Here is a 26,041-nt window from a genome sequence, read left to right as displayed (position 1 = left end):
TATTTTTCTTTTATTTATTTTAGAGAGAATAGGAGAGGGAGAGAGAGATAGAAACATTGATGAGAGAGAACATCGATTGGCCGCCTCCTGATGCCCCCCACTGGGGATCAGCCCACCACCACCTGGGCATGTATCCTGACCGGGAATCGAACCAGTGACTTCTTGGTGCGTGGGTCGATGCTAAACCACTGAGCCACACCGGCAGGACTCCAGAAACAGTATAAATGCAAAGAAGAAACATAGCCGAAGTCTTCAGACTCTGCCTTTCCAGAGTTGATGATCGAGAATGAGTGGACCCTGTATGACAGGTTTACGGAGGGTCCCATCTAGTTCATACATTATAGTATTCAGTTTTCAGTATCCAGTAGTCAGTTCTCCCTCTTAAAGAGAAAAATGTGGAATAAAAATTAATCAAGGCTCAGTCTCTGCTTTTATTTTACCCCATTCAGTATTGGCTAAACTCAATTTTGTGTTTCCCTGGAATAACCTTTCATTAAACGTGAATAATTGCTTTCCTCCATGTATTCAGGTCCATCAACTTGGCTGTGAAGTTGTCGTCTTGCTCTTGGAACTTAATCCTGACCAAATAAATCTTTTTAATTGGGCGATTGACCGATGCTACACAGGTTCCTACCAACTTGCATCCGGCTGCTTCAAAGCCATAGCGACTGTATGTGGAAGCAGGTATGGATCCTCATCGGGGGGCTGCTGCTCAGTGGCAAATACAGGTAGGGTTGTTCTTCATGATATGAGTAGCTGAGAGCCAACTGCCTCTGCAATTATCCAAGTGTAGTAAATTCTATGGGGATCCAGAAGGGCCTGTATTTTCCTGGTCCATAGACCACTCCCTACACTTGTGTGGCTGTTATTGATGTTTCGTCTTCTACCAGGAGAGTGGTTTGTTGGTGTGGCCCCTTCTTTTAATCACCTGAAAATGCAGAGTGAAGCATTAGAGCAGGATTTGAGAATGATCAAGATCTATTAAAGGAGGTTCTAGAAATGCTTGTGACAGGTGTGAACAGTAAACCCTTCAGCCATGTTGACACCAACCTGAACCCAAAGAGCAGTCTTCAAAAGGTTAAATCCACCTCGTCCAAAACTTCAGAAGGGAAGAAAAGGCAAGGAAGGTGGCACCTCAGGTTCCATGGATTACACCTTTGAAACTACTGCCCTCGTCATATAGATTAGTCTTTCGGCACAAACATTCGGCACTGTAAGTTACTGAATCTCATAACTACGATACAGGGTTAACGAAGAGACCCAAATTGCATAAGCTTTTCCCAAGGAAGAGCTCACATATTAGAATTTGAAAGAAGGCAGTTATTAAAATTTTTTTAATCCTCACCCAAGAATATTTTTCCATTGATTTTTCAACAGAGGAAGGAGGCAGGGGGATGAGGGGGGGTAGAAACACATCAACGAGAGAGAGAGACACATTGATTGGTTACCTCCCGCAGGACCCCCAACCAGGGCTGGGGATCGAACTACAACCAAGGTACATGCCCTGACCCCGCGACTCAGTGGTCCGCGGGCTGACGCTCTAACCACTGAGCAAAATTGGCCAGGGCCAAAGTTTATTTTTTAAAAGACTCATATAGACTGTTGATTTTTCTTTTTAATTCATTGTTGCATTTAAAATTGAGGCCCTGTTTAGGTAGGTCATTTGGTTAGAGTGTCATCCAAGTATGCCAAGGTAGTGGATTTGAAGGTTGCATGTTCAATCCCCAGTCAGGGCACATTCAAGAAGCAAACAATGAACAAATAAGTGAAACAACAAATCTCTCTCCTCATCAATGAATAAAATTTAAATAAATAAATACGATAAAATGTCTGTCTTGAGGTACTGGAAAAAGGGAATAAAAGTGAATTAGTTCTCAATTCTATACTATTCTATTCTAAATTAATAAGAACAGAATTTTAGAAGACATCTACTTTCAGTAAATGTAAAATGACCATGCTATTTAGAGACATATTTCTCTTTACATTTTTTATCTTTCTTTTTTAAAGATAGTAGTTAACATTTTATGTCTAAAGCTTGCATTTTCTATAATCTTGGCAGCAGAATTTTTATTATGCATTTTAATCTCAATAAAAGTTATAGCAAATGAATATAAACTGATTTCCCCATCATTTTGTTTCTTGATGTTAACATTACGAAAGAATATTTAGACCTATAGGATATTACCAAAATAACTTTTTTTTTTTTTGCAAAAATTTCTTTCTCCAGAATGTTTTTTATTTTCAGATATTTCTATATACTAAGAATAAATTTCACATGATTCTTTGATTCTAAAAAATGTATTTAGAATCTTTGACTTGGACCATAGGTTTCCTCTTTGCTGCCCTTCTCCCCGTGAACTTGCTTGAACTTTCCTAGCCCAATTTATTTCAGTGCACGCCATCTCATAAAATGTTACATTGCATTCCTGCGAATCATTCTAGGTATTTTTCCTTAGGGAACATAAATAAATGCTTTCAGAATTTCGCAACATAATCTCAATTTCAGTAATATCTTCAGTCTCCAAAATATTAAGACATAAAACCCTCTATGTTTAGAGTAGACTTTTAAGGCTATGTTTCTAAACTATTTGTATTTCTTAAACAAACATTGCTTATTAATTTACATTAATGACATTAATATATTCTGAAGGGAAGTTGGACGGCCTGGCCGCGCCAGGGCTGACCTGTCTGCCCAGACACTAGCCAACACCTGTCACTTCTCACTGCGGGGCATGTTCAGAATTTCAAGTTTCAGCTGTGGCCAAAACGTGCTCTCTTTTCCCATAAATTCTCAGGGTGTGTACTTTAGATAAGCCTCAGATTTCTCCAAACAGTCTTTGCACTTATGTTTTCAATTCTGTTTTTCCAAAGCAGTTCTGGTGTTTTCACTTTTTGTTTGTTCGTTTGTTTCCTGCATATTTGCTTCTGAAAGATACCAAAATACCTTCTCTTATGAAAGAATAGGTTCCTGAACCTCATACATAAACTAGGTCATATTTTAAATTTCCCAAGCACATCATCTGTACAGTTACTCCTATGACAAGTCATTTTCCATAGCGAAGAATCCTTGTAAAATAAATAATTACCATCTACTTTTCAAATAGGAATGATCATAAGCCAGATTTATTTTATAGGAATATGATCATTTATAAGCAGATTCATTTATTAAGGAAACACTTATAATTGACTTGAAAATACCTAAAAGACAGAACATTTTTAAATGCTCTCATTGCTTAAAATTTTATGCCTTTAGTTTTTGTTTTGTTTTGTTTTGTTTTTTGTCCTCACATGAGGATATTTTTTTCATTTATTTCAGATAGAGTGGGAAGGAGAAAGAGGAGAGAAAGGGAGAGAGAGAAACATCAATGTGAGAGAGACACACCAACTGATTGTCTCCCACACAACCCCAACCAGGGCTGGGGATGAACCCCAACCGAGGTACATGCCCTTGATCAGAGTCGAACCCACGACTCATTGGTCCGCAGGCCAACGCTCTACCACTGAGCCAAACCGGCCAGGGCTCTCTACCTTTAGTTTTAGAAGAGAAAATTAGCTATTTTGCATAATTAACATATCAATCCCTATATTCATCAGCTGTGATGATGGAAAAAATGTGTCTCTACATTCTTGTTCTTTGTTTCTTTTATTTCTGTAATGGTCTGTGTGTGCGCGTGTGCGTGCGTGCGTGTGTGTGTGTGTGTGTGTGTGTGTGTGTATTGTGAACTTGCTGGTCTCCAGTGAAACCTATAACTGTAACTATGACTATCATATAACTCTAGTGATATTGAGAGATTTGGAAGTCAGAGCAGAACTTGGATAGGATCAGGGGAAGTGAGGATAAAAGTAGAAAGTGATAGTAGAACTGGTTATATTAATTTTAAAGAATTTTTCATAAAATAGGTTTATATTTGATTAAAAGCTATTAAATACATCTTGGTACTATAATTTAGCACAAAAGAAAATAGCTCACTTATTAGCCAGCATTAGTTCAAGTAACTTTGGCTTCTGTCCATGTTCTTGTTAGCTTTCCCCTCAACTCCAAATTATATCGGCACAGAACAGAGGACATTGAGAAAGATGGAATGGCTTTCCAAGGTTATTAATCGAGGTGAATGGTATGCTCTACATTAAATCAGGGCCATTTCCAATCACTGACTTAACAGAATTCTCTTAACATTTAATTAAGTACTTAAGAATTCCATTGATTTTACTTTTACCATCCAAAATATACTATTGAAAATGTTTAATAGATGTTTCAGAATTATATCTAAAATCAAAGTATTAACTTTTTAAGAATTATGTTGGGTTTATTTTTGTTGTCATTGTTGTTTGTATGTTTGTTTTGCCTTAAGTTAACTCTGTAAATCTTTCCTGATTTAAATCAGGCCCAGCAAGCTTGCATTTCTAAAGGCGAATGCCCCACATTTCCTTGTTTCCAAGGAAGATGTGAAGCTTATGGCTCACGAATCCCAATAGCACCCCTCCTGGGGCTGTTTAGCCTCATTTGGTCCGGTTGGCCATCTGGAGGTTTGCAAGAGAGCACGGAGTGTGGAGATTTGGGTTCTGGAAACTTACTATCTTTTCTTAATTAATTTTATTGGGGTGGCATTGGTTAATAAGTCATAGGTTGCAAGTGTACAGCTCTGTAATAACAATGTCTAATCTCCTTTCGTCACCATATATTTGACCTCCTTTGCCCTTTGCTACCCCACCCTCTTTCCCTCTAGGAACCACCATACTGCTGTCTGTGTCTATGAGTTTTTGTTTGTCTTGTTTGTTCATTTGTTGCTTTCAGTTGTATATCCTACATATGAGTAAAATTATATGATTCTTGACTTTTTCTCTCTGACTTACTTTGCTTAGCATGATATTCTCAGGATCCATCTATGTTGCCACAAATGGCAGTATTTCATCTTTTCTTATGTCTGAATAGTATTTCATTATCTACGTGTACCACATCTTCTTTATCCAATCATTTATCAAAGGACACTTGCCATGTCTTGGCTATCATATATAATGCTGCAGTGAACATAGGGGAACTTATATCTTTATAAATAAATGTCCTCGAATGGTTTTTTGGGTAGCAGGATCCAGAAGCAGGGTTGCTGGATCACATGGTCACTATTCTTAGTTTTTTGAGGAGCTTCCAGACTGTTTTCCATAGTGGTTGTACCACTTTGCATTCCCCCAGCAGTGAATGAGGGTTCCTTTATCTCCACAACCTCTCCACCACTTGTTATTACTGTTGCTGTTGTTGATAACCATTCTAACAGGTGTAAGGTTGTGTTTCATTGTAGTTTTGATTTGCATTTCCCTAATAGCTAGTGAAATTGTTTGACCCCATATACAAAAATCAACTCAAAGGGATAAAAGAGCTTGAACAATAAATTACATAGAAGAAAACATAGGTACTAAACTTACAGACTTTGGTCTTAGAGAGGATTTTATTAATTTAACCTCAGAGCAGGGGAAGTAAAAGCAAAAATAAATGAATGAGACTATATCAGACTAAAAAGCTTCTGCACAGCAAAAGAAACTGTCAACAAAACAAAAAGGCAACAACTTGAATGAAGGGAGAAGACAAGCAAACAACACCTCCAACCAGGGGTTATATATCCAAAATATATAAAGAACTCATACAATTCAACAGCAAAAAAGCAAACAATCCAAGTAAAAAATGACAAAGGACCTGAACAGATACTTCTCCCTGCAAGACATACAAAGACCAACAGATACATGAAAAGATGGAAACTTACTATCTTTCTTTACATCTGTTTTTATTGATTTTTTTTTTTTAGAGAGAAAGGAAGGGAGAGATTGAGATAGAATCATTGATGTGAGAAACATCTATCAGCTGCCTCCTGCACACCCCCTATTGGGGATCGAGCCCACAGCCCGGCCATGTCCCCTGACCCAGGACCTCTCAGTCCAAGGGACGACGCTCAACCCACTGAGCCACATCGGCCAGGCGAAACTTACTGTCTTGAGTTCGAATTCAACCTGTGTGCTCTTGAGCAAGTTACTACAAATTCTTACTCATCTGTAAAATGGGAATGATAATAGGGTTAGGGTAAGGGTTAAATAAGTCTCTTGATCTGAGACCTGACACCTAGTAAGTACCTTGTAAACACTATTATTCACTAGCTGTTGGAGGCAAAAAGCTACAGAGAAATCTCCTCCATCAACTAGTAAAATCTGTTAAAAGAATGTCTCAAAGTTATCCTGACCTTTGTCATTTAGTTCCAAAGAAACCAAAGATACTGGGTATTTCCCAAATTCCTCAAAAATCTCCTCTATTCTAGGTTGAAAAAAAAAAACAGTTTTAATTCTTGTTTACTTTCTGACTCACACCTACCTTTCACATGTATTTCACCTTTTGATTTCTATTCCGTATGATCACAGCTGCCTTTATTCATTGTTTACCCTTCCAGAGGGCCTGTGGTGAAGAATTAAATGCTGCAAGGTATAAGATTCCATTTCTAAGCCTCTTTCACACATCTAAGTTCAGATGGTTTATGTGTGCTCTCTTGCTCATTTGAGCTCTTTCCCACTTTTCCTGCTCTGGGCTTCTTTCATTTTCTGTGTCTGTGTCATTCTTCTTGATGATGTTTCCATAAATTCCATAGCTCCTCTTTAAGTAACTAATGAATGCCCTCATTGCATGGATAAGTGCACAGCCCTCATAAGAGACAGACTTTGTCTGTTCTTTTACTGCCTTTACATTCCCAGCAGTGTTTTCCAGTGTTCTTCTCTATATAAACATATTTGAACTAATCCCGTGTCAGAGACAGAGATGTGGGTAAGGCAGCTCTGCCCCTGTGGGGCTCCAAAGAAAATGTCCTTCCTACATTCACGTCAGAATGGTCTGCTTCCAGATGTTGTAGTTTGTAAGGAGTCCAAAGTAGACTGGCTGTGACATGCTCAGCTGACGGCTGCTAGGAACACTGTGGGCAAAAGCATGAGTCCTTTGGAGTCAGACGTATCCTGGAGGGAGTCGAGAATCCATTGCTTGTGCATGACCTTGGGCAAGTGCTTAGCGTCTCTAAGCCTTACCAACTTGTTGTGACAGTTAAATCACAAACGTAGGTAAAGGCAGTAAGTGGCACAAAGTAAGCACCACCATAACAAACGTCACCATCCTCTGACCGCCAACGGCTGGGGGCTTTCCCCAGTTCTCTGTCTGACACGTCAACCCCGTGCTTCTTTGTTCATTTAAAACTGAAAGTTCTAGAAAAGTAACCATTTTGGAGTGCAAATTAGTAAAGCCATTTGGGAAGGCAATAGTGCAATATCTCCCGAAATTTTAAATGTGCCCTTTGACCTGCATGACGCCTTCTAGGCTTCTATTCTAAAGAAATACGTGCACACTTGGCGTTTAAGGTGTTATAACAGTGAAAACGTGAGGATGACCTGGCTGGATCCCTGGGAACAGCGTCTGAGACGCAGATTTGAGTGCAGGAAATTCAGTGAGTGCCCACGGGGCAGCGTCCACGGGGAAGTGAAGGACGTGGAACTGGGCAGAGTGGAAACGTCAGCCGGTCCCGCAGGGGCTGCTGCTAGCATGCAGGCCTGACCTTGGCCTGGGTACATCTCTCAGGCTGAAGGCAATGCCCAGAGAGGGGTTCAGCGCAGTGTCAGCCTCCAACACGTCCGCTGGAGGACAGCGTTCTGGTCCCAAAGGGGGGATCTAGGTGGCGGACCACGCATCCACCGCGAGAGTGGTGTTTATAGTCCTCCAAACTGTGGAGTGCTGTGCAGCTGTTCAAGGAGTCTGCAGGGGCCTTGTTCACTGTGAAACCTGCTCTCCCAAGTAGTACTGTAGGGAGTGTAATCACATGTGTGTTTAAAATCCTGTGTATCAACGGAGGAGTACTTTCGTACACATCTTTGTCTGTAGGCTTAGAAAAGGGTGGGGCCTGGCCCATGAGCGTCAGCCTGCACACTGAAGGGTCATGGGTTCGATTTCCAGTCAAGGGCATGTACCTGCGTTGCAGGTTCGATCCCCAGCCCCAGTTGGGGTCGTGCAGGAGGCAACTAGTCGCTGTGTCTCTCTCATATAGATGTTTCTCTCTCTTCCTCCCTCCCACCCCCGTCCTTTCCCATCTCTAAAAATCAATGGGAAAAAAAAGAAAGAAAGGAACGGACTGGGACGCACACCACAGTGCTGACCGTGGTTGCAGGCAGGACAGAAACGGCAGCTGAGGGTGGATGGAGCCAGCACGTCCACATCTTCGTTTGTAGGCCCGCCTGCCCCCGGCACTACCCGGCCACCCCCCGCACGCACCTGCCCCTGGCACTACCCGGCCACCCCCCGCACGCACCTGCCCCCGGCACTGCTCCTCCACCCCGCACGCACCTGCCCCCGGCACTGCTCCTCCACCCCGCACGCACCTGCCCCCGGCACTGCTCCTCCACCCCCGCACGCACCTGTCCCCGGCACTGCTCCTCCACCCCCGCACGCACCTGTCCCCGGCACTGCTCCTCCCCCCCGCACGCACCTGCCCCCAGCACTGCTCCTCCACCCCCGCACGCACCTGCCCGCGGCACTGCTCTTCCACCCCCGCACGCACCTGCCCACGCCCCCGCCTCCACCTCTGCCTGCCCCTGGCACTGCCCCCCACACCGGCCAGCCCCCCCCTTGGCACCCGCCTGCCCGCCCCCCAAGTGGAGCGTCTTCCGAGTGGGTCCTCCAGCCTCGTGTTTCCTTTAAAAGGAGAACGTATCCATGTATCACTAGCACCCTAAAACATGAAATCTGAGCAATATAAAATATGAAAAGTACAAATCTCCTTTATGTGTCTAAGCAGTTCTCACTGTAATCTGTCACAAAACTGCTGTGAGATGGGCTGTATTCATAGTAGTACTGTGCCTCTCTGGAAGGGTGCAAGTTCTAGAACAGCTTCTTAGTGTATTATGTGCAATCAGTAGGAACCCGCAGGATAAACAGTGTTTCACCTCCAAGCTGCCTTCTGCTGTCAGAAGGTTGCCTCAGAATAAATCTCCGTCTTCGGATACAGACAATTCACTAACAGTTTATCTCACCGGAATTTTCCATTTGTGACCTCAGTTCTGCTATAGCTAAGAATGTGTCCAGTAGCCCTGGCTGGTTTGGTTCAGCAGTTAGAGTGTGGGCCTGCGGACCAATGAGTCCTGGGTTCGATTCCGGTCAAGGGCACGTACCTCGGTTGCGGTTCCTCCCAGCCCTGGTTGGGTTGTGCAGGAGGCAACCGGTCGATGCATCTCTCTCACATCGATGTTTGTCTCTCTCTCTCTCCCCTCTCCCTCTCCCTCCCTCCCACTCTATCTGATGATGAATGGAAATATATATTCAAGTGAAGATTTAAAAAAAGAAAATGCATCCAGTAAAAAGATGTCATCTTTAAATAGTGTCACATAATAAGAAGACATGGATTCGCTCTCCACATTCCATTTGATTAAGCCACTGATTGCACACACTCTGCTGTCTCTGCCCCTACTGTCCCCAGCGCCGTCCGGTCCCAAACAGTCACTCACCGATCCTGCTGACTGCTCTCTTCTCAGTGTTTCTCAGATGTATCCCCTTTTCTACTGTCCCCCTAATCTGAGCCCTCATCAGTTCTCGTCTAGATTATTGTCACAGCTTCCAATATGGCCCCCCTGCCGTCCATTCTCCATTCAGCAGCCAGAGTGTTCAAAACCCAGTGTCACTTTCTCCCACACCCCCCACTGCAAATCCTGTCGGATCTTTATACCTTTCGGGATGACGTCCATAGGCTGGGCATAATCGGAACGCACCCACCCTCTAGCCCCATCACCCTCCCCTCCCAGTTCTTCTACTTATTTCTTCCACTCAGAGATTCCTGTTTCATAAAGTAGCTTGCTGTTTCATTCTTGTCATCTTTTAGAATGTTCTCTCTGGCCCTGGCCAGTTTGGCTCAGCGGTTAGAGCGTCGGCCTGCGGTACAGAGAGACCCGGGTTCAGTTCCCGCTAAGGGCATGTACCTCGGTTGCAGTTTGTCCCCGACCCTGGTCGGTTGTGCGGGTGGCAGCCACTCGATGTGTTCTCTCTCTCTGTTCCTCTCTCTCCCTCCCACTCTACCTGAACAAAAAATGGAAAAATGTCCTCTGGTGAGGATAAAAAAAAAAAAATGTTCTCTCTGCCCAGAACACACCCATACTACCCTTCCATGGCCTGGCTGCTGTCTCCTGGGGCTTGAGGCTCAGTTACTCATCTGTCCCTTGGAAAGCCTTTCCTGACCCAGCTCGGATTTAGGTGTCCCTCAGTGAGAGTTCGCAGCTGCCGCCAGACCTGTCATTGTAAACAGACTGTCTAGTTTTATTTCCCTAAATACACTGGAAGCTGCCCTTAGGCAGAAGGACCAGCCTCACTAACTTAGCATCATAAGTACTTTGCAGCTGTTCGTAGTATATGTTTGTCACTTAATAAGTGTAGATAGATTTAATAAAAATATTAAGCCAGTGAGCTATTGAGAAATTTAGACATATGTCTAAATGCTATCCATTGTATTTGTGTGTTTTTTTAATTAAAATCTCTATATATTAGATAGGTTTTTTGTGTGTGTTTGTTTCTCCTGGAGTGACCAAACAAAAATAGAGTTATTTCCCTATATCTACTAATAAACAGGGAAAGAAGGAGGCAAAACAATTGCCATGTGGATACGGGGTGTCATTAGTAGGTGTGCCTGAGGTCAGTGTGCCATCTAGGATTTTGCGAGGTAATTGATTTATATTAGCCACACAGCCTTATAAACTATGCATTTTTTTTTTTTTTTTTTTTTGTAGGAACTATCCCTTCGACATAGTGACATTGCTAAACCTTGTTCTATTTAAGGCTTCTGACACCAACAGAGAGACCTACGAAATCTCCATGCAGCTCATGCAGGCACGTACATCTTACTGACACAGAAGCACTGTCCTTGGGCACAGAAAACAGAACGGGGGGTTGAGGCCTGGGTTGCTGCTTCTCGATATGATGTGTTGATTTCTGCATATCACTGTACACAGAGGCATGAACTGCTGCTCCACTGAGTACAGTAGCATTGAATACTACTCTACTGACTACTACTGTATTCGCTGGTTTACTTTGAACCTTTATTGCATAGAAATGCTCCTGACAACCAGTGTTTCTCTGTATTGTTTCTTACTGTCCTACCTCTTTGTAGATCCTTGAAGCAAAGCTTTTTGTTTACTCAAAGAAAGTAGCTGAACAGAGACCCGGCAGTGTCCTCTATGGGACCCACGGCCCGTTGCCACCTCTCTACAGCATGTCCCCAGCCCTGCTGTCGTGCGCGCTGGCCCGGATGTACCCCGAGCTGACTCTGCCGCTCTTCTCAGGTACGCGCAACAGTCAGTGACGACTGTGTGATCATTGCTGCTCCAATTCATTTTGCTTTTTCAATTTTAATGTCAATTTAGAGTCATACTTATGGATGCTACATTTGTAGATCAAAATTACAGTGGGGTAATCCAGTTACATCTGAAAGTAAATTTTAGAATGTCTTTAAATGTAAAAATATCTGTTACCTAAAACAATGTAGATATGCGTAAACAGGTGACAAATGCAAAGATGCTTAGATTAACCATAACGTTTCTTATTTTTTATAAAATTTTTTTTCTTTATTGATTTTATAGAGAGAGGAAAGGAGAGGGAGAGAGAGATAGAAACATCGATGAGAGAGAGCATCAACTGGCCCCTCCTGCACGCCCCCCACTGGGGATCAGGCCCACAACCTGGGCATGTGCCCTGACCGGGAATTAAACCAGCGACCTCTTGGTGCGTGAGTCAACACTCAACCACTGAGCCACACCGGCAGGGCAACCAACACGTTTCTACAAACATTATCTATGTAAAATTTTTCGCAGAAATTAAACATGGCTGGTGTGACTTCTGACACACATAACTGCTGCGCAGTGTCTGCTGCTGGTGGCGGCGCAGGGGCTCTGTAGCTGGCGTGCTGCTGCCTGTGCAAATTGCTGAGAGTTGTATACTTGGCACATCTTTGCAAGTAATCTTTATGAGTAATTTTTGTGAAAATCCATGTTTGAAGAATTGAATTGGTGGATTAACATTTTGCCTGAACTCACATAGTACCCTGAGCGGAGGCCGACTTTGGTCTCTGGAATCGTCTCCTTTCCCGTCTGTGTCCCCACTGCCTCATTCCAGAAATCGGGAGTCTGTCCCGCCCCGCCTGTAACACCCCTGTGCCAGCCACCTGCCAAAGAGCCAATATACACAGCGCTTCGTAACTCACATGTGTCTGCCTGCTTGTCCTAAAGCTTGCTGACGGTGCAGCTTCATCTCGCGGGCTGACGTGGGCCCGGCTCTGTCCCAGGCGCTGTGAGCATGTCACTCATCATCTCGTCCCAGGCCTGTGCGTAGGGCGGAGGCAGCTCGAGCAGGCAGCCTGGGTCCACCGTGGCCCTCCACGCCCTGGCCTTCGAACCACAGGCCTGTCAGAGCCTCTGAACTTCCCCTTGTCGGCAACAAAAACTACCTCATGGCATGTGAGGGCTAAAACGAGCTAATAAAAGCCAGCCATTAGCCCGTGCTAGGGGTTGTCTCCACCATCACTGCCATTGGACTAATCTTTTCCATTTTACGGACAAGAAGCTAAGGTTCAGGAGTTCACTCAAGGCCATGCGTGAGGAAGCAGCCATGTCAGAATTAATGCGAGGTCTTTCCCCTACACCAGTGCTATTAGACTGAAGCTCTCACTTATCAGACGCCTCCTCTTCCTAACTTGCTTTCTGCCTTTTACCCAGGATCCCTCTGCTCTGTGCTCACATAATCTTTAACATGCCAGGACCTTTTGGAAATCCTTGCTCTGTCCACTCTGCCGGAAATGGCCCTTCTCCCCCCTCCCTAACTCATAATCTTCCTTAAGGTCTATTTAAAATCTACTTCTTTGAGAAACCTCTCCATCTACCAGAGACAGAGTTAGCCAAGCCACATCCTCGCATTGTGCCTGATATGGTGGGAGGGAGGGGACTTAAGAAAAGCCTTTTCTACTGTTGACACTATTACAGATGTCCCCCATTTCTTCCCCTTGGCCCACCTGCACCCAGCGCCACACCCTCCCTCTGGCCGTCACACGTGGCTGTCTGTGTCCAGGGGCTGTGCGTGCATATTCTCTGACTAATCTCTTCACCCAAGGAAAGCCTTTTTGATAAATTAATTCTCCTCTTGGAAAACTAAATTTTATTTTTATTTACTACAACCAAGAGCTGAGTGCCACCTCTATGCAAGGCATGTGCTTGGGTCCTCAGAATACAGTGGTAAATAACCCATCAAAGGTTCATCGTAGTCTGGTGATAAAGTAAAACGTACAATTCACGGTTATGATACAGTGCAGAAACTGCAATGTAAAGAGCACATTCTGCTGGAGATGAAGGAATGATCGATTATTGGGCCAGGACCATCGGGAAAGACCTCCCGGGGAAGAGGATGTCTGAGCTGCAGTCTGAAAGTAGAAATTTGTGGAGCAGACAAGTAGCTGACATTACAGTGGGCAAGTAGGTGGGCGTTACAACCCCAGGAAACAGCATATGCTTTGGGTCAGAGGTGTCAAAGGCTGCATTTGAGAGATTATACAGTGGTCAGTCGGCTAACATAATATATACAGGGACGGGGGAGTCATGGACAGACAGAGGCAGGAGGCAAATCTTGGAAGGCCTTGTGTTGCTCCCTGAGGGGTTTCAGGCCAGAGCTCTCCCCGCCTCCTTGACACCCCTCTGAGCCCTGTGCACAGGGAGGGCATCCGGGCAAGTGCTTGGATTTGAAGGCACCGCTGGGTTTGGACCTGGGGGCGCACCAGGCACCGCAGGCTGCAGGGAGAGCAGTTGGGAAGCGATGACAGGCGTCAAGGAGGAACTCAAGGCTGGAACTGAGGTAGCCCAGAGCCAGTGCAGAGGAGAGACCAGGTGCAGGGCCCCTGGGCAGACTGTGCAGAAGAGGGTGCCTGTGGGGTCTGGGAGGCTGGTGACGACCCAGCGTGAGAGCCGTTCAGGGAGAAAAGATGTTTAGGGCGCAGCGGGGAGCATGAGCTCAGCTTGGGATATGGAGTGTAGGCCTCAGAGTAGACAGACGGGGTCAGCGGGAGGCTGGCACCGGCACCTCTGGGAGGAACAGGAAGGTTTAGAACCAAGGGGACAGATGGAGAGAGCCCAGAGTGAGAGGAAGAATCTGGGCACCCCGCTTCCGAGCACTGGGCCGAGGAAGACAAGGGAGCAGGGCTGCGGAGGCGTCCAGGGCGGGCACCTAGACCCGCTGTCCCGTGGGCTTAATGGAAACCTAGATTTAGGGGGAGGGAGGGAGCAGTCCACGGTCGTGAATGGAGCAGAGATCCCAAAAGCTAAGGTCTAAAATGACCCTCTGGATTTCAAAATTCCTTGGTAACTGTCTGGTTTCCATGGAGACAGCAGCAGGAGCCATGTCTCAGCTGCTTGGCTGAGAAAGAAGGAAAGAGGGCGGATGGGGTGTGAAGGGGGTGCAGAGTCAGGAAAGAGGGTGGATGGGGTGTGAAGGGAGTGCAGAGTCAGGAAAGAGGGCAGATGGGGTATGGAGGGGGTGCAGAGTCAGGAAAGAGGGTGGATGGGGTATGGAGGGGGTGCAGAGCCAGAGGGTGGATGGGGTATGGAGGGGGTGCAGAGTCAGGAAAGAGGGAGGATGGGGTATGGAGGGGGTGCAGAGTCAGGAAAGAGGGCGGAGGGGTATGGAGGGGGTGCAGAGTCAGGAAAGAGGGCGGAGGGGTATGGAGGGGGTGCAGAGTCAGGAAAGAGGGTGGATGGGGTATGGAGGGGGTGCAGAGTCAGGAAAGAGGGCGGAGGGGGTATGGAGGGGGTGCAGAGTCAGGAAAGAGGGAGGATGGGGTATGGAGGGGGTGCAGAGTCGGAAAGAGGGCGGAGGGGTATGGGGGGGTGCAGAGTCAGGAAAGAGGGCGGAGGGGTATGGAGGGGGTGCAGAGTCAGGAAAGTGGGGGGTGGGGTATGGAGGGGGTGCAGAGTCAGGAAAGAGGGCGGAGGGGTATGGAGGGGGTGCAGAGTCAGGAAAGAGGGTGGATGGGGTATGGAGGGGGTGCAGAGCCAGAGGGTGGAGGGGGTATGGAGGGGGTGCAGAGTCAGGAAAGAGGGCGGAGGGGTATGGAGGGGGTGCAGAGTCAGGAAAGAGGGCGGAGGGGTATGGAGGGGGTGCAGAGTCAGGAAAGAGGGCGGAGGGGGTATGGAGGGGGTGCAGAGTCAGGAAAGAGGGCGGATGGGGTATGGAGGGGGTGCAGAGTCAGGAAAGAGGGCGGATGGGGTATGGAGGGGGTGCAGAGTCAGGAAAGAGGGCGGAGGGGGTATGGAGGGGGGTGCAGAGTCAGGAAAGAGGGTGGATGGGGTATGGAGGGGGTGCAGAGTCAGGAAAGAGGGCGGAGGGGGTATGGAGGGGGTGCAGAGTCAGGAAAGAGGGCGGAGGGGGTATGGAGGGGGTGCAGAGTCAGGAAAGAGGGCGGAGGGGGTATGGAGGGGGTGCAGAGTCAGGAAGAGGGCGGAGGGGTATGGAGGGGGTGCAGAGTCAGGAAAGAGGGCGGATGGGGTTATGGAGGGGGTGCAGAGTCAGGAAAGGGGGCGGAGGGGGTATGGAGGGGTGCAGAGTCAGGAAAAGGGCGGAGGAGGGGGTTATGGAGGGGGTGCAGAGTCAGGAAAGAGGGCGGAGGGGTATGGAGGGGGTGGCAGAGTCAGGAAAGAGGGCGGAGGGGGTATGGAGGGGGTGCAGAGTCAGGAAAGAGGGCGGGGAGGGGTACTGGAGGGGGGTGCAGAGTCCGGAAAGAGGGGGTATGGGTAGGGAGGGGTGCAGAGTCAGGAAAGAGGGCGGAGGGGGTATGGAGGGGGGGTGCAGAGTCAGGAAAGAGGGCGGAGGGGGTATGGAGGGGGTGCAGGTCAGGAAGGGGCGGATGGGGTATGGAGGGGGTGCAGAGTCAGGCAAAGAGGGGGATGGGGTATGGAGGGGGGTCAGCAGAGAGGGTGGATGGGTAATGGAGGGGGTGCAGAGTACAGAAACGGGGGTTGTATGGGATGGAGGGGGTGCAGAGTCAGGAAGAGGGTGGAGGGGTATGGAGGGTGGTGCAGAGTCAGGATATAGAGGGGGATGGGGTATGGAGGGGGTGCAGATGTCAGGAAGAGGGTGGATGGGGTATTGGAGGGGGTGCAGAAGTACAGGAAAGAGGGGCGATGGGTATGGAGGGGGGTGCGAGAGTCCAGGAAAGAGGGTGGATGGGTATGGAGGTGGGTGCAGAGTCCAGGAAAGAGGGTGGAGGGGTATGGAGGGGGTGCAGAGTCAGGAACGAGGGCGGAGGGGGTATGGAGGGGGTGCAGAGGTCAGGAAATGAGGTGACTGGATGGGGTATGGAGGGGGGTGCAGTGTCAGGAAAGAGGGCGGTGGGGTATGGGAGGAGGGTTGCAGAGTCAGGAAAGAGGGTGGATGGGTATGGAGGGGGTGCAGAGCCAGAGGGTGGATGGGGTATGGAGGGGGTGCAGAGTCAGGAAAGAGGGCGGATGGGGTATGGAGGGGGTGCAGAGTCAGGAAAGAGGGCGGATGGGGTATGGAGGGGGTGCAGAGTCAGGAAAGAGGGCGGAGGGGTATGGAGGGGGTGCAGAGTCAGGAAAGAGGGCGGAGGGGTATGGAGGGGGTGCAGAGTCAGGAAAGAGGGCGGATGGGTATGGAGGGGGTGCAGAGTCAGGAAAGAGGGCGGATGGGGTATGGAGGGGGTGCAGAGTCAGGAAAGAGGGCGGAGGGGGTATGGAGGGGGTGCAGAGTCAGGAAAGAGGGCGGATGGGTATGGAGGGGGTGCAGAGTCAGGAAAGAGGGCGGATGGGGTATGGAGGGGGTGCAGAGTCAGAAAGAGGGCGGATGGGGTATGGAGGGGTGCAGAGTCAGGAAAGAGGGCGGAGGGGGTATGGAGGGGTGCAGAGTCAGGAAAGAGGGCGGAGGGGGTATGGAGGGGGTGCAGAGTCAGGAAAGAGGGCGGATGGGTATGGAGGGGGTGCAGAGTCAGGAAAGAGGGCGGAGGGGGTATGGAGGGGGTGCAGAGTCAGGAAAGAGGGTGGATGGGGTATGGAGGGGGTGCAGAGTCAGGAAAGAGGGCGGATGGGGTGTGAAGGGGGTGCAGAGTCAGGAAAGAGGGTGGATGGGGTATGGAGGGGGTGCAGAGCCAGAGGGTGGATGGGGTATGGAGGGGGTGCAGAGCCAGAGGGAGGATGGGGTATGGAGGGGGTGCAGAGTCAGGAAAGAGGGCGGAGGGGTATGGAGAGGGGTTGCAGAGTCGGAAAGAGGCGGAGGGGTATGGAGGGGGGTGCAGAGTCAGGAAAGAGGGTGAATGGGGTATGGAGGGGGTGCCGAGTCAGGAAAGAGCGGCGGAGGGTATGGAGGGGGTGCAGAGTCAGGACAGAGGGCGGGGGGTATGGAGGGGGTGCAGAGTCAGGAAAGAGGGCGGAGGGGGTATGGAGGGGGTGCAGAGTCAGGAAAGGGGGCGGAGGGGTAGGAGGGGGTGCAGAGTCAGGAAAGAGGGCGGATGGGGTATGGAGGGGGTGCAGAGTCAGGAAAGAGGGCGGATGGGGTGTGAAGGGGGTGCAGAGTCAGGAAAGAGGGTGGATGGGGTATGGAGGGGGGTGCAGAGCCAGAGGGTGGATGGGGTATGGAGGGGGTGCAGAGTCAGGAAAGAGGGCGGAGGGGTATGGAGGGGGTGCAGAGTCAGGAAAGAGGGCGGATGGGGTATGGAGGGGGTGCAGAGTCAGGAAAGAGGGCGGATGGGGTATGGAGGGGGTGCTAGAGTCAGGAAAGAGGGGCGGATGGGGTATGGAGGGGGTGTGCAGAGTCAGGAAAGAGGGGCGGATGGGTATGGAGGGGTGTGCAGAGTCAGGACAGAGGGTGGAGGTGTATGGAGGGGTGCAGAGCAGGAAAGAGGGCGGTGGGGGTTGGAGGGGTGCAGAGTCAGGAAGAGGGCGGAGGGGGGGATGGAGGGGGTGCAGAGTCAGAAAGAGGGCTGAGGGGTATGGAGGGGGTGCAGAGTCAGGAAAGAGGGCGTAGGGGTATGGAGGGGGTGCAGAGTCAGGAAAGGGGCGGATGGGGTATGGAGGGGGTGCAGAGTCAGAGGGCGGATGGGGGTATGGAGGGGGTTGCAGAGTCAGGAAAGAGGGCGGAGGGGGTATGGAGGGGGTGCAGAGTCAGGAAAGAGGGCGGAGGGGGTATGGAGGGGGTGCAGAGTCAGGAAAGAGGGCGGAGGGGGTATGGAGGGGGGTGCAGAGTCAGGAAAGAGGGCGGAAGGGGTATGAGAGTGGGTGCAGAGTCAGAAAGAGGGCGGAGGGGTGTATGGAGGGGGTGCAAGAGTCAGGAAAGATGGCGGAGGGGGTATGGAGGGGGTGCAGAGTCAGGAAAGAGGGCGGGAGGGGGTATGGAGGGGGTGCAGAGTCAGGAAGAGGGCGGAGGGGGTATGGAGGGGGTGCAGAGTCATGAAAGAGGCTGGATGGGGTATGGAGGGGTGCAGAGTCTGAAAGAGGGTGTGATGGGGTATGGAGGGGGTGCAGAGTCAGGAAAGAGGGTGGGATGGGGTATGGAGGGGGTGCAGAGTCCGGAAAGAGGGCGGAGGGGGTATGGAGGGGGTGCAGAGTCAGAGGGCGGATGGGGTATGGAGGGGGTGCAGAGTCAGGAAAGAGGGGCGGGGGGGTATGGAGGGGGGTGCAGAGGAAGGAAAGAGGGCGGAGGGGGTATGGGGGGGTGCAGAGTCAGGAAAAGAGGGTGGATGGGTATGGAGGGGGTGCCGAGTAAGGAAAGAGGGGAGGATGGGGGTATGGAGGGGGTGCAGAGTAAGGAAAGAGGGCGGGGAGTGGGTATGGAGGGGGTGCAGAGTCAGAGGGCGGATGGGGTATGGAGGGGGTGCAGAGTCAGGAAAGAGGGCGGATGGGGTATGGAGGGGGTGCAGAGTCAGGAAAGAGGGTGGATGGGGTATGGAGGGGGTGCAGAGCCAGAGGGTGGATGGGGTATGGAGGGGGTGCAGAGTCAGGAAAGAGGGCGGAGGGGGTATGGAGGGGGTGCAGAGTCAGGAAAGAGGGCGGATGGGGTATGGAGGGGGTGCAGAGTCAGGAAAGAGGGCGGATGGGGAAGGGGTGCAGAGTCAGGAAGAGGGTGGATGGGTATGGAGGGGTGCAGAAGCCGAGGGTGGATGGGGTTATGGAGGGGGCAGAGTCAGGAACGAGGGCGGATGGGGTATGGAGGGGGTGCAGAGTCAGGAAAGAGGGCGGATGGGGTATGGAGGGGTGCAGAGTCAGGAAAGAGGGCGGAGGGGTATGGAGGGGGTGCAGAGTCAGGAAAGAGGGCGGAGGGGTAGGGAGGGGGTGCAGAGTCAGGAAAGAGGGCGGAGGGGTATGGAGGGTGCCGAGTCAGGAAGAGGGCGGAGGGGTATGGATGGGGTGCAGAGTCAGGGAAAGGGGCGAGGGGTATGGAGGGGGTGCAGAGTCAGGAAAGAGGGTGGATGGGGTATGGAGGGGGTGCAGAGTCAGAAAGAGGGCGGAGGGGTATGGAGGGGGTGCAGAGTCAGAGGGCGGATGGGGTATGGAGGGGTGCAGAGTCAGGAAAGAGGGCGGATGGGTATGAGGGGGTGGCAGAGTCAGGAAGAGTGGCGGAGGGGTATGGAGGGGGTGCAGAGTCAGGAAAGAGGGCGGAGGGGGTAGGGAGGGGGTGCAGAGTCAGGAAAGAGGGCGATGGGTATGGAGGGGTGCAGAGTCAGGAAAGAGGGCGGATGGGGTATGGAGGGGGTGCAGAGTCAGGAAAGAGGGCGGAGGGGGTATGGAGGGGGTGCAGAGTCAGGAAAGAGGGCGGAGGGGGGTATGGAGGGGGTGCAGAGTCAGGAAAGAGGGCGGAGGGTGTATGGAGGGGGTGCAGAGTCAGGAAAGGGGGGGGGGGGGTATGGAGGGGGGGGTGCAGAGTCAGGAAAGAGGGCGGATGGGGTATGGAGGGGGTGCAGAGTCAGGAAGAGGCGGATGGGGTATGGAGGGGTGCAGAAGTCAGGAAAGAGGGGGCTGGGGTATGGAGGGGGTGCAGAGTCAGGAAAGAGGGCGGAGGGGGTGCAGAGTCAGGAAAGAGGGTGGAGGGGTATGGACGGGGGTGCGAGTCAGGAAAGAGGGCGGAGGGGTATGGAGGGGGTTCAGAGTCAGGAAAGAGGGCTGGATGGGGTAGGAGGGGGTGCAGAGTCAGGAAGAGGGGGATGGGTATGGAGGGGGCGAGTCAGGAAGAGGGCGGAGGGGTATGGGGGGGCAGCGTCAGGAAGAGGGCGGAGGGGGTATGGAGGGGGTGCAGAGTCAGGAAAGAGGGTGGATGGGTATGGAGAGGGTGTGCAGAGTCCGGAAGAGTGGCTGGAGGGGGTATGGAGGGGGTGCAGAGTCAGGAAAGAGGGCGGATGGGTATGGAGGGGGTGCAGAGTCAGGAAAGAGGGCGGATGGGGTAATGGAGGGGGTGCCGAGTCAGGAAAGAGGGCGGAGGGGTATGGAGGGGGTGCAGAGTCAGGAAAGAGGGTGGATGGGGTATGGAGGGGGTGCAGAGTCAGGAAAGAGGGCGGATGGGGTATGGAGGGGGGTGCAGAGTCAGGAAAGAGGGCGGATGGGGTATGGAGGGGGTGCAGAGGCAGGAAAGAGGGGGGATGGGGTATGGAGGGGTGTGCAGAGTCAGGAAAGAGGGCGGAGGGGTATGAAGGGGTTGCAGAGTCAGGAAAGAGGGCGGAGGGGTATGGAGGGGGTGCAGAGGTCAGGAAAGAGGGGCGGAGGGGGTATGGAGGGGGTGGCAGTAGTCAGGAAAGAGGGGGCGGAGGGGTATGTGAGGGGGTGCAGAGTCAGGAAAGAGGGCGGAGGGTATGGAGGGGGTGCAGAGTCATGAAAGAGGGCGGAGGGGTATGGAGGGGGTGCAGAGTCAGGAAAGAGGGCGGTTATGGAGGGTGGCAGAGTCAGGAAAGAGGGCGGAGGGGTATGGAGGGGGTGCAGAGTCAGGAAAGAGGGCGGATGGGGTATGGAGGGGGTGCAGAGTCAGGAAAGAGGGCGGAGGGGTATGGAGGGGGTGCAGAGTCAGGAAAGAGGGCGGAGGGGGTATGGAGGGGGTGCAGAGTCAGAGGGCGGATGGGGTATGGAGGGGGTGCAGAGTCAGGATAAGAGGGCGGAGGGGTATGGAGGGGGTGCAGAGTCAGGAAAGAGGGCAGAGGGGTATGGAGGGGGTGCAGAGTCAGGAAAGAGGGGGCGGGGTATGGAGGGGGTTGCAGGAGTCAGGAAAGAGGGCGGAGGGGGTATGGAGGGGGTGCCGAGTCAGGAAAGAGGGCGGAGGGGTATGGAGGGGGTGCAGAGTCAGGAAAGAGGGCGGCGGGGTATGGGGGGGGTGCAGAGTCAGGGAAAGAGGGCGGAGGTGGGTAGGAGGGGGTGCAGAGTCAGGAAAGAGGGAGGATGGGGTATGGAGGGGGTGCAGAGTCAGGAAAGAGGGTGGATGGGGTATGGAGGGGGGTGCAGAGTCAGGAAAGAGGGCGGAGGGGTACTGGAGGTGGGTGCAGAGTCAGGAAGAGTCGCGGAGGGGTATGGAGGGGGTGCAGAGTCAGGAAAGAGGGCGGAGGGGTATGGAGGGGGTGCAGAGTCAGGAAAGAGGGCGGAGGGGGTATGGAGGGGGTGCAGAGTCAGGAAAGAGGGCGGATGGGGTATGGAGGGGGTGCAGAGTCAGGAAAGAGGGCGGAGGGGGGTATGGAGGGGGGTGCAGAGTCAGGAAAGAGGGCGGAGGGGGTATGGAGGGGGTGCAGAGTCAGGAAAGAGGGCGGAGGGGTATGGATGGGGTGCAGAGTCAAGAAGGCAGGAGCGGAGGGGGATGGAGGGGGTGCAGAGCCAGAGGGTGGATGGGGTATGGAGGGGGTGCAGAGTCAGGAAAGAGGGCGGAGGGGGTATGGAGGGGGTGCAGAGTCAGGAAAGAGGGCGGAGGGGTATGGAGGGGGTGCAGAGTCAGGAAAGAGGGCGGAGGGGGTATGGAGGGGGGTGCAGAGTCAGGAAAGAGGGCGGAGGGGTATGGAGGGGGTGCAGAGTCAGGAAAGAGGGCGGAGGGGGTATGGAGGGGGTGCAGAGTCAGGAAAGAGGGCGGAGGGGTATGGAGGGGGTGCAGAGTCAGGAAAGAGGGCGGAGGGGGATGGAGGGGGTGCAGAGTCAGGAAAGAGGGCGGAGGGGGTATGGAGGGGGTGCAGAGTCAGGAAAGAGGGCGGAAGGGGTATGGAGGGGGTGCAGAGTCAGGAAAGAGGGCGGATGGGTATGGAGGGGGTGCAGAGTCAGGAAAGAGGGTGGATGGGGTATGGAGGGGGTGCAGAGTCAGGAAAGAGGGCGGATGGGGTATGGAGGGGGTGCAGAGTCAGGAAAGAGGGCGGAGGGGGTATGGAGGGGGTGCAGAGTCAGGAAAGAGGGCGGATGGGGTATGGAGGGGGTGCAGAGTCAGGAAAGAGGGTGGATGGGGTATGGAGGGGGTGCAGAGTCAGGAAAGAGGGCGGATGGGGTATGGAGGGGGTGCAGCGTCAGGAAAGAGGGTGGAGGGGTATGGAGGGGGTGCAGAGCCAGGAAAGAGGGTGGATGGGTATGGAGGGGGTGCAGAGTCAGGAAAGAGGGTGGATGGGTATGGAGGGGGTGCAGAGTCAGGAAAGAGGGCGGAGGGGGTATGGAGGGGGGTGCAGAGTCAGGAAAGAGGGTGGAGGGGTATGGAGGGGGTGCAGAGCCAGGAAAGAGGGTGGATGGGGTATGGAGGGGGTGCAGAGTCAGGAAAGAGGGTGGATGGGGTATGGAGGGGGTGCAGAGTCAGGAAAGAGGGCGGATGGGGTATGGAGGGGGTGCAGAGTCAGGAAAGAGGGTGGAGGGGTATGGAGGGGGTGCAGAGTAAGGAAAGAGGGCGGAGGGGTATGGAGGGGGTGCAGAGTCAGGAAAGAGGGCGGATGGGGTATGGAGGGGGTGCAGAGTCAGGAAAGAGGGCGGAGGGGTATGGAGGGGGTGCAGAGTCAGGAAAGAGGGCGGATGGGGTATGGAGGGGGTGCAGAGTCAGGAAAGAGGGCGGAGGGGGTATGGAGGGGGTGCAGAGCCAGGAAAGAGGGTGGATGGGGTATGGAGGGGGTGCAGAGCCAGGAAAGAGGGTGGATGGGGTATGGAGGGGGTGCAGAGTCAGGAAAGAGGGTGGATGGGGTATGGAGGGGGTGCAGAGTCAGGAAAGAGGGTGGATGGGGTGTGAAGGGGGTGCAGAGTCAGGAAAGAGGGTGGATGGGGTATGGAGGGGGTGCAGAGCCAGAGGGTGGATGGGGTATGGAGGGGGTGCAGAGTCAGGGTGAGCGAGGTTGGATTTGAGAAGTTTGTCGCTGAGGGAAAGTCTGGCTGGGGGAGGGAGTGAGTAACATGCTGAGTTTCGCAAGAGAAACAGCTGGTAATGAGTTTCAAGGGGGTTTTCTTCAGGAATGGACTTCGGCTGTTTTGGTTTATGAGGAATAACTTTTTAAAAATAATTTTTAAAAATAAGGCAGTTATAATAGATCCCTAGCTCTTATTTTTACTGCCTTTACTTACTATTAAAAACTCTGTGGTGAGATTTTTATTGCCTGTAATTTCAAATGACTCAATTCCTTGTCAGTAGCCAGGCAGGTTGCTCGGGTCCTTCCCAAAGGAGCTGGGAAATGTATATAGCAGTTGGCTGACATCGCCTCACATTTTATTTAATTTTGTTCCCGGAGAGGTGAATGGGGGAGTTGTTTGCATGTCTGTGGCATTTTTTTCTCTTTTTCCTTCAAAAACTCCTCTACAATCCAGGCCCTGGTGGAGGTGCTTCAGACAGACATCCTCACCCTCTCAGATCTCTGTCTGACGGGCAGGATGCAGTACACATCGTAAATAAGTGAATTCTGTGATAGGTTGGAAGGTGATTGTGTCTAAAAAATCTGTCGATTCCCCTGGCTGATGTGGCTCAGTTGGTCGGAGCATCATCCCGTACACCGAAAGGCTGCCAGTTCAGTTCCCCGCCAGGCACAAGCCCAGGTTGCAGGTTCGATCCCCAGTGGGTGCACGTATGGAGACAACAGATCCATGTTTCTTTCATGCATTGATATGTGTGTGTCTCTCTTCCCCCCTTCTCTCTATCAAAAAAAAAAAAAAAATCTAGACTGTCTTACTGCTGTTGAAAGATGGCAGGTGTTCTTAATGCTGGTTGTCCTTGAGAGTGCAAGGTTGTTCCCACCAAGGCCCCCGTCCTTTCCAGCACAGTTTAAGCTATAAGCTATTCTTTTGCCATAAAAGTGCCGTGAATCATTGTAACCAGAAGTCCTTTTCCTCCACTGAACCCCTAAAGCACGCTGTGCCTCTGTGTGTCACTTGTCACTTTCTGCCTCACCCTGGAGTCACTTGTGACCAGCCTCCTGCTCAGGGCTGGAGCCAAGGCTCCGGGCTGCTCTCTCCACCCCGGGCCTGGCCCCTGGAAGAGGCCCAGTGTGTTGGAATGAATGACTGTTCTGATTTTACAAGGGTCTGAACATGTGTCATAAAAGTCTGCAACACTAGTCATCACATCTATAAAATTTAGGAATTAAATAAATTTTGAAATTTTGACCCATGTGAAACCTAACAGCTTAACACTGTCTAGTTCTTGTGGCCCCGTATTAAATATGTACACTCTTAGTCTTTGGAGTAAAGAGTTGTCATTGTAGTTTTAGGCAAAGGGCCAAACCAGTTAAAGCCAGTGCCAGGGGTCCAGTGGGTTTTCTTGGTGTCATTCCCGATATCTGTGCTGTTCTGTGGCTCAGCAGCCATGAGCCTCGGTGACGTTCCCTCCGTGCTGGGTAGTAAGCACAGACCAGCTTCCCATTTCCCTTAGGAGGAAGAGTCTCTTCTAGAGGTAAAACTCGGAGGAGGCTGCATTAGCTCCTGCAGCACACACGTGAGCCGAGCTGCTGTTTCTGTAGAAAGTGTCGGCTGGGCAAGTGCAGTGCTGCTGGCTATGAACTCACGCAGAAGTGCTCTGGGTAAGGCGGTGAGGTGACAGGCTGCACAGCCTCAGCCTTTGATTCGAGTCTGTCCTGAGAGAGCGTAGCTCTGAGCATGCACCTGCCATGCAGCGGGCCCTTTCCAAGTGGACCCCACGAGCAGACGCCTGCGCACTGGGCCGGCTCTTCCTGAGGCTCACACCCCACCTTCAAACAGCTGAGCGTGCAGAAGATGCACTGGATGATACCAGCGCGGTGGAAAGTCAGCCACTGTTCTGACTGTCCTAACCACTGTGTTAAACCCCGGGGAATGCCAGGCACCAAGCTGATTGTGATTCTATCTTAGTCCTCACAACAGCCCAGTGTGGGACCCAGTGGCCCCATGGGGCAGACGAGGAAGCTGAGGAACAGAGAAGTTAGGTAGCCCAGAGTCTCCTGCAGCTAGTGTGGGGGCACTGGGGCCCTGCACCTGTGCTTCTGACTGCAGGTCCCTGTTCTGTCCACTCCACTGTGCCTTCGCTGTCAACAGTGGCTTTGAACTCAGGAGGCCTCGGTCACTTTGCTCTCGCCGAGCCTTGCTCTTCCCACCGTGCTCTCTCAGTTCCCCACAGGGCACCAGTTTGGGGCCTTGGGGAGCCGCTGGGGATGCAAGTGCTTGTAAACAGAAGGCTGTGCCGTGTGTCAGTGGGGTTCATGCTTTCGTTCACCTGCCGCCATACACACGCTCTCCGTCTCCGCCTTCCAGAGGTGAGCCAGCGGTTCCCCACCACGCACCCGAACGGCCGCCAGATCATGCTCACCTACCTGCTGCCCTGGCTGCACAACGTGGAGCTGGTGGACAGCGGGCTCCTGCTCCCGGGCTCGAGCCCCAGCAGCCCAGAGGACGACAGCAAGGACCAGGGAGGAGACGTGACCACTTCTCACGGGCTGAAAGGGAACGGCTGGGGCTCCCCGGAAGCCACGTCTCTGGTCCTGAATAACCTCATGTACATGACGGCCAAGGTACTGTGCCTCCACCACACGGTCTCGCCGCCCAGAGGAGCGGGGCTCAG

The 26,041-nt window shown here is 51.9% G+C and overlaps 1 protein-coding gene across 2 annotated transcripts in view; it reads left to right on the top strand.

Annotated features, from left to right (window-relative positions):
• Positions 1 to 26,041, top strand: part of FRY (FRY microtubule binding protein) — a 309,064-nt gene that overhangs the window by 170,074 nt on the left and 112,949 nt on the right. For both annotated transcript variants that reach the window (XM_036251399.1, XM_036251398.1), the window contains exons 29-32: positions 530 to 684; positions 10,783 to 10,882; positions 11,163 to 11,334; positions 25,735 to 25,991. In XM_036251399.1, the coding sequence (XP_036107292.1) occupies positions 530 to 684; positions 10,783 to 10,882; positions 11,163 to 11,334; positions 25,735 to 25,991 (684 nt within the window). The remainder of the gene's footprint in view (positions 1 to 529; positions 685 to 10,782; positions 10,883 to 11,162; positions 11,335 to 25,734; positions 25,992 to 26,041) is intronic.

The sequence above is a fragment of the Molossus molossus genome, unplaced genomic scaffold, assembly GCF_014108415.1.
Source record: "Molossus molossus isolate mMolMol1 unplaced genomic scaffold, mMolMol1.p scaffold_m16_p_10, whole genome shotgun sequence".
NCBI lineage: Eukaryota > Metazoa > Chordata > Mammalia > Chiroptera > Molossidae > Molossus > Molossus molossus.
Note: the sequence above shows the minus strand (reverse complement) of the source record. Positions and strands in the feature narration are given on the sequence as shown.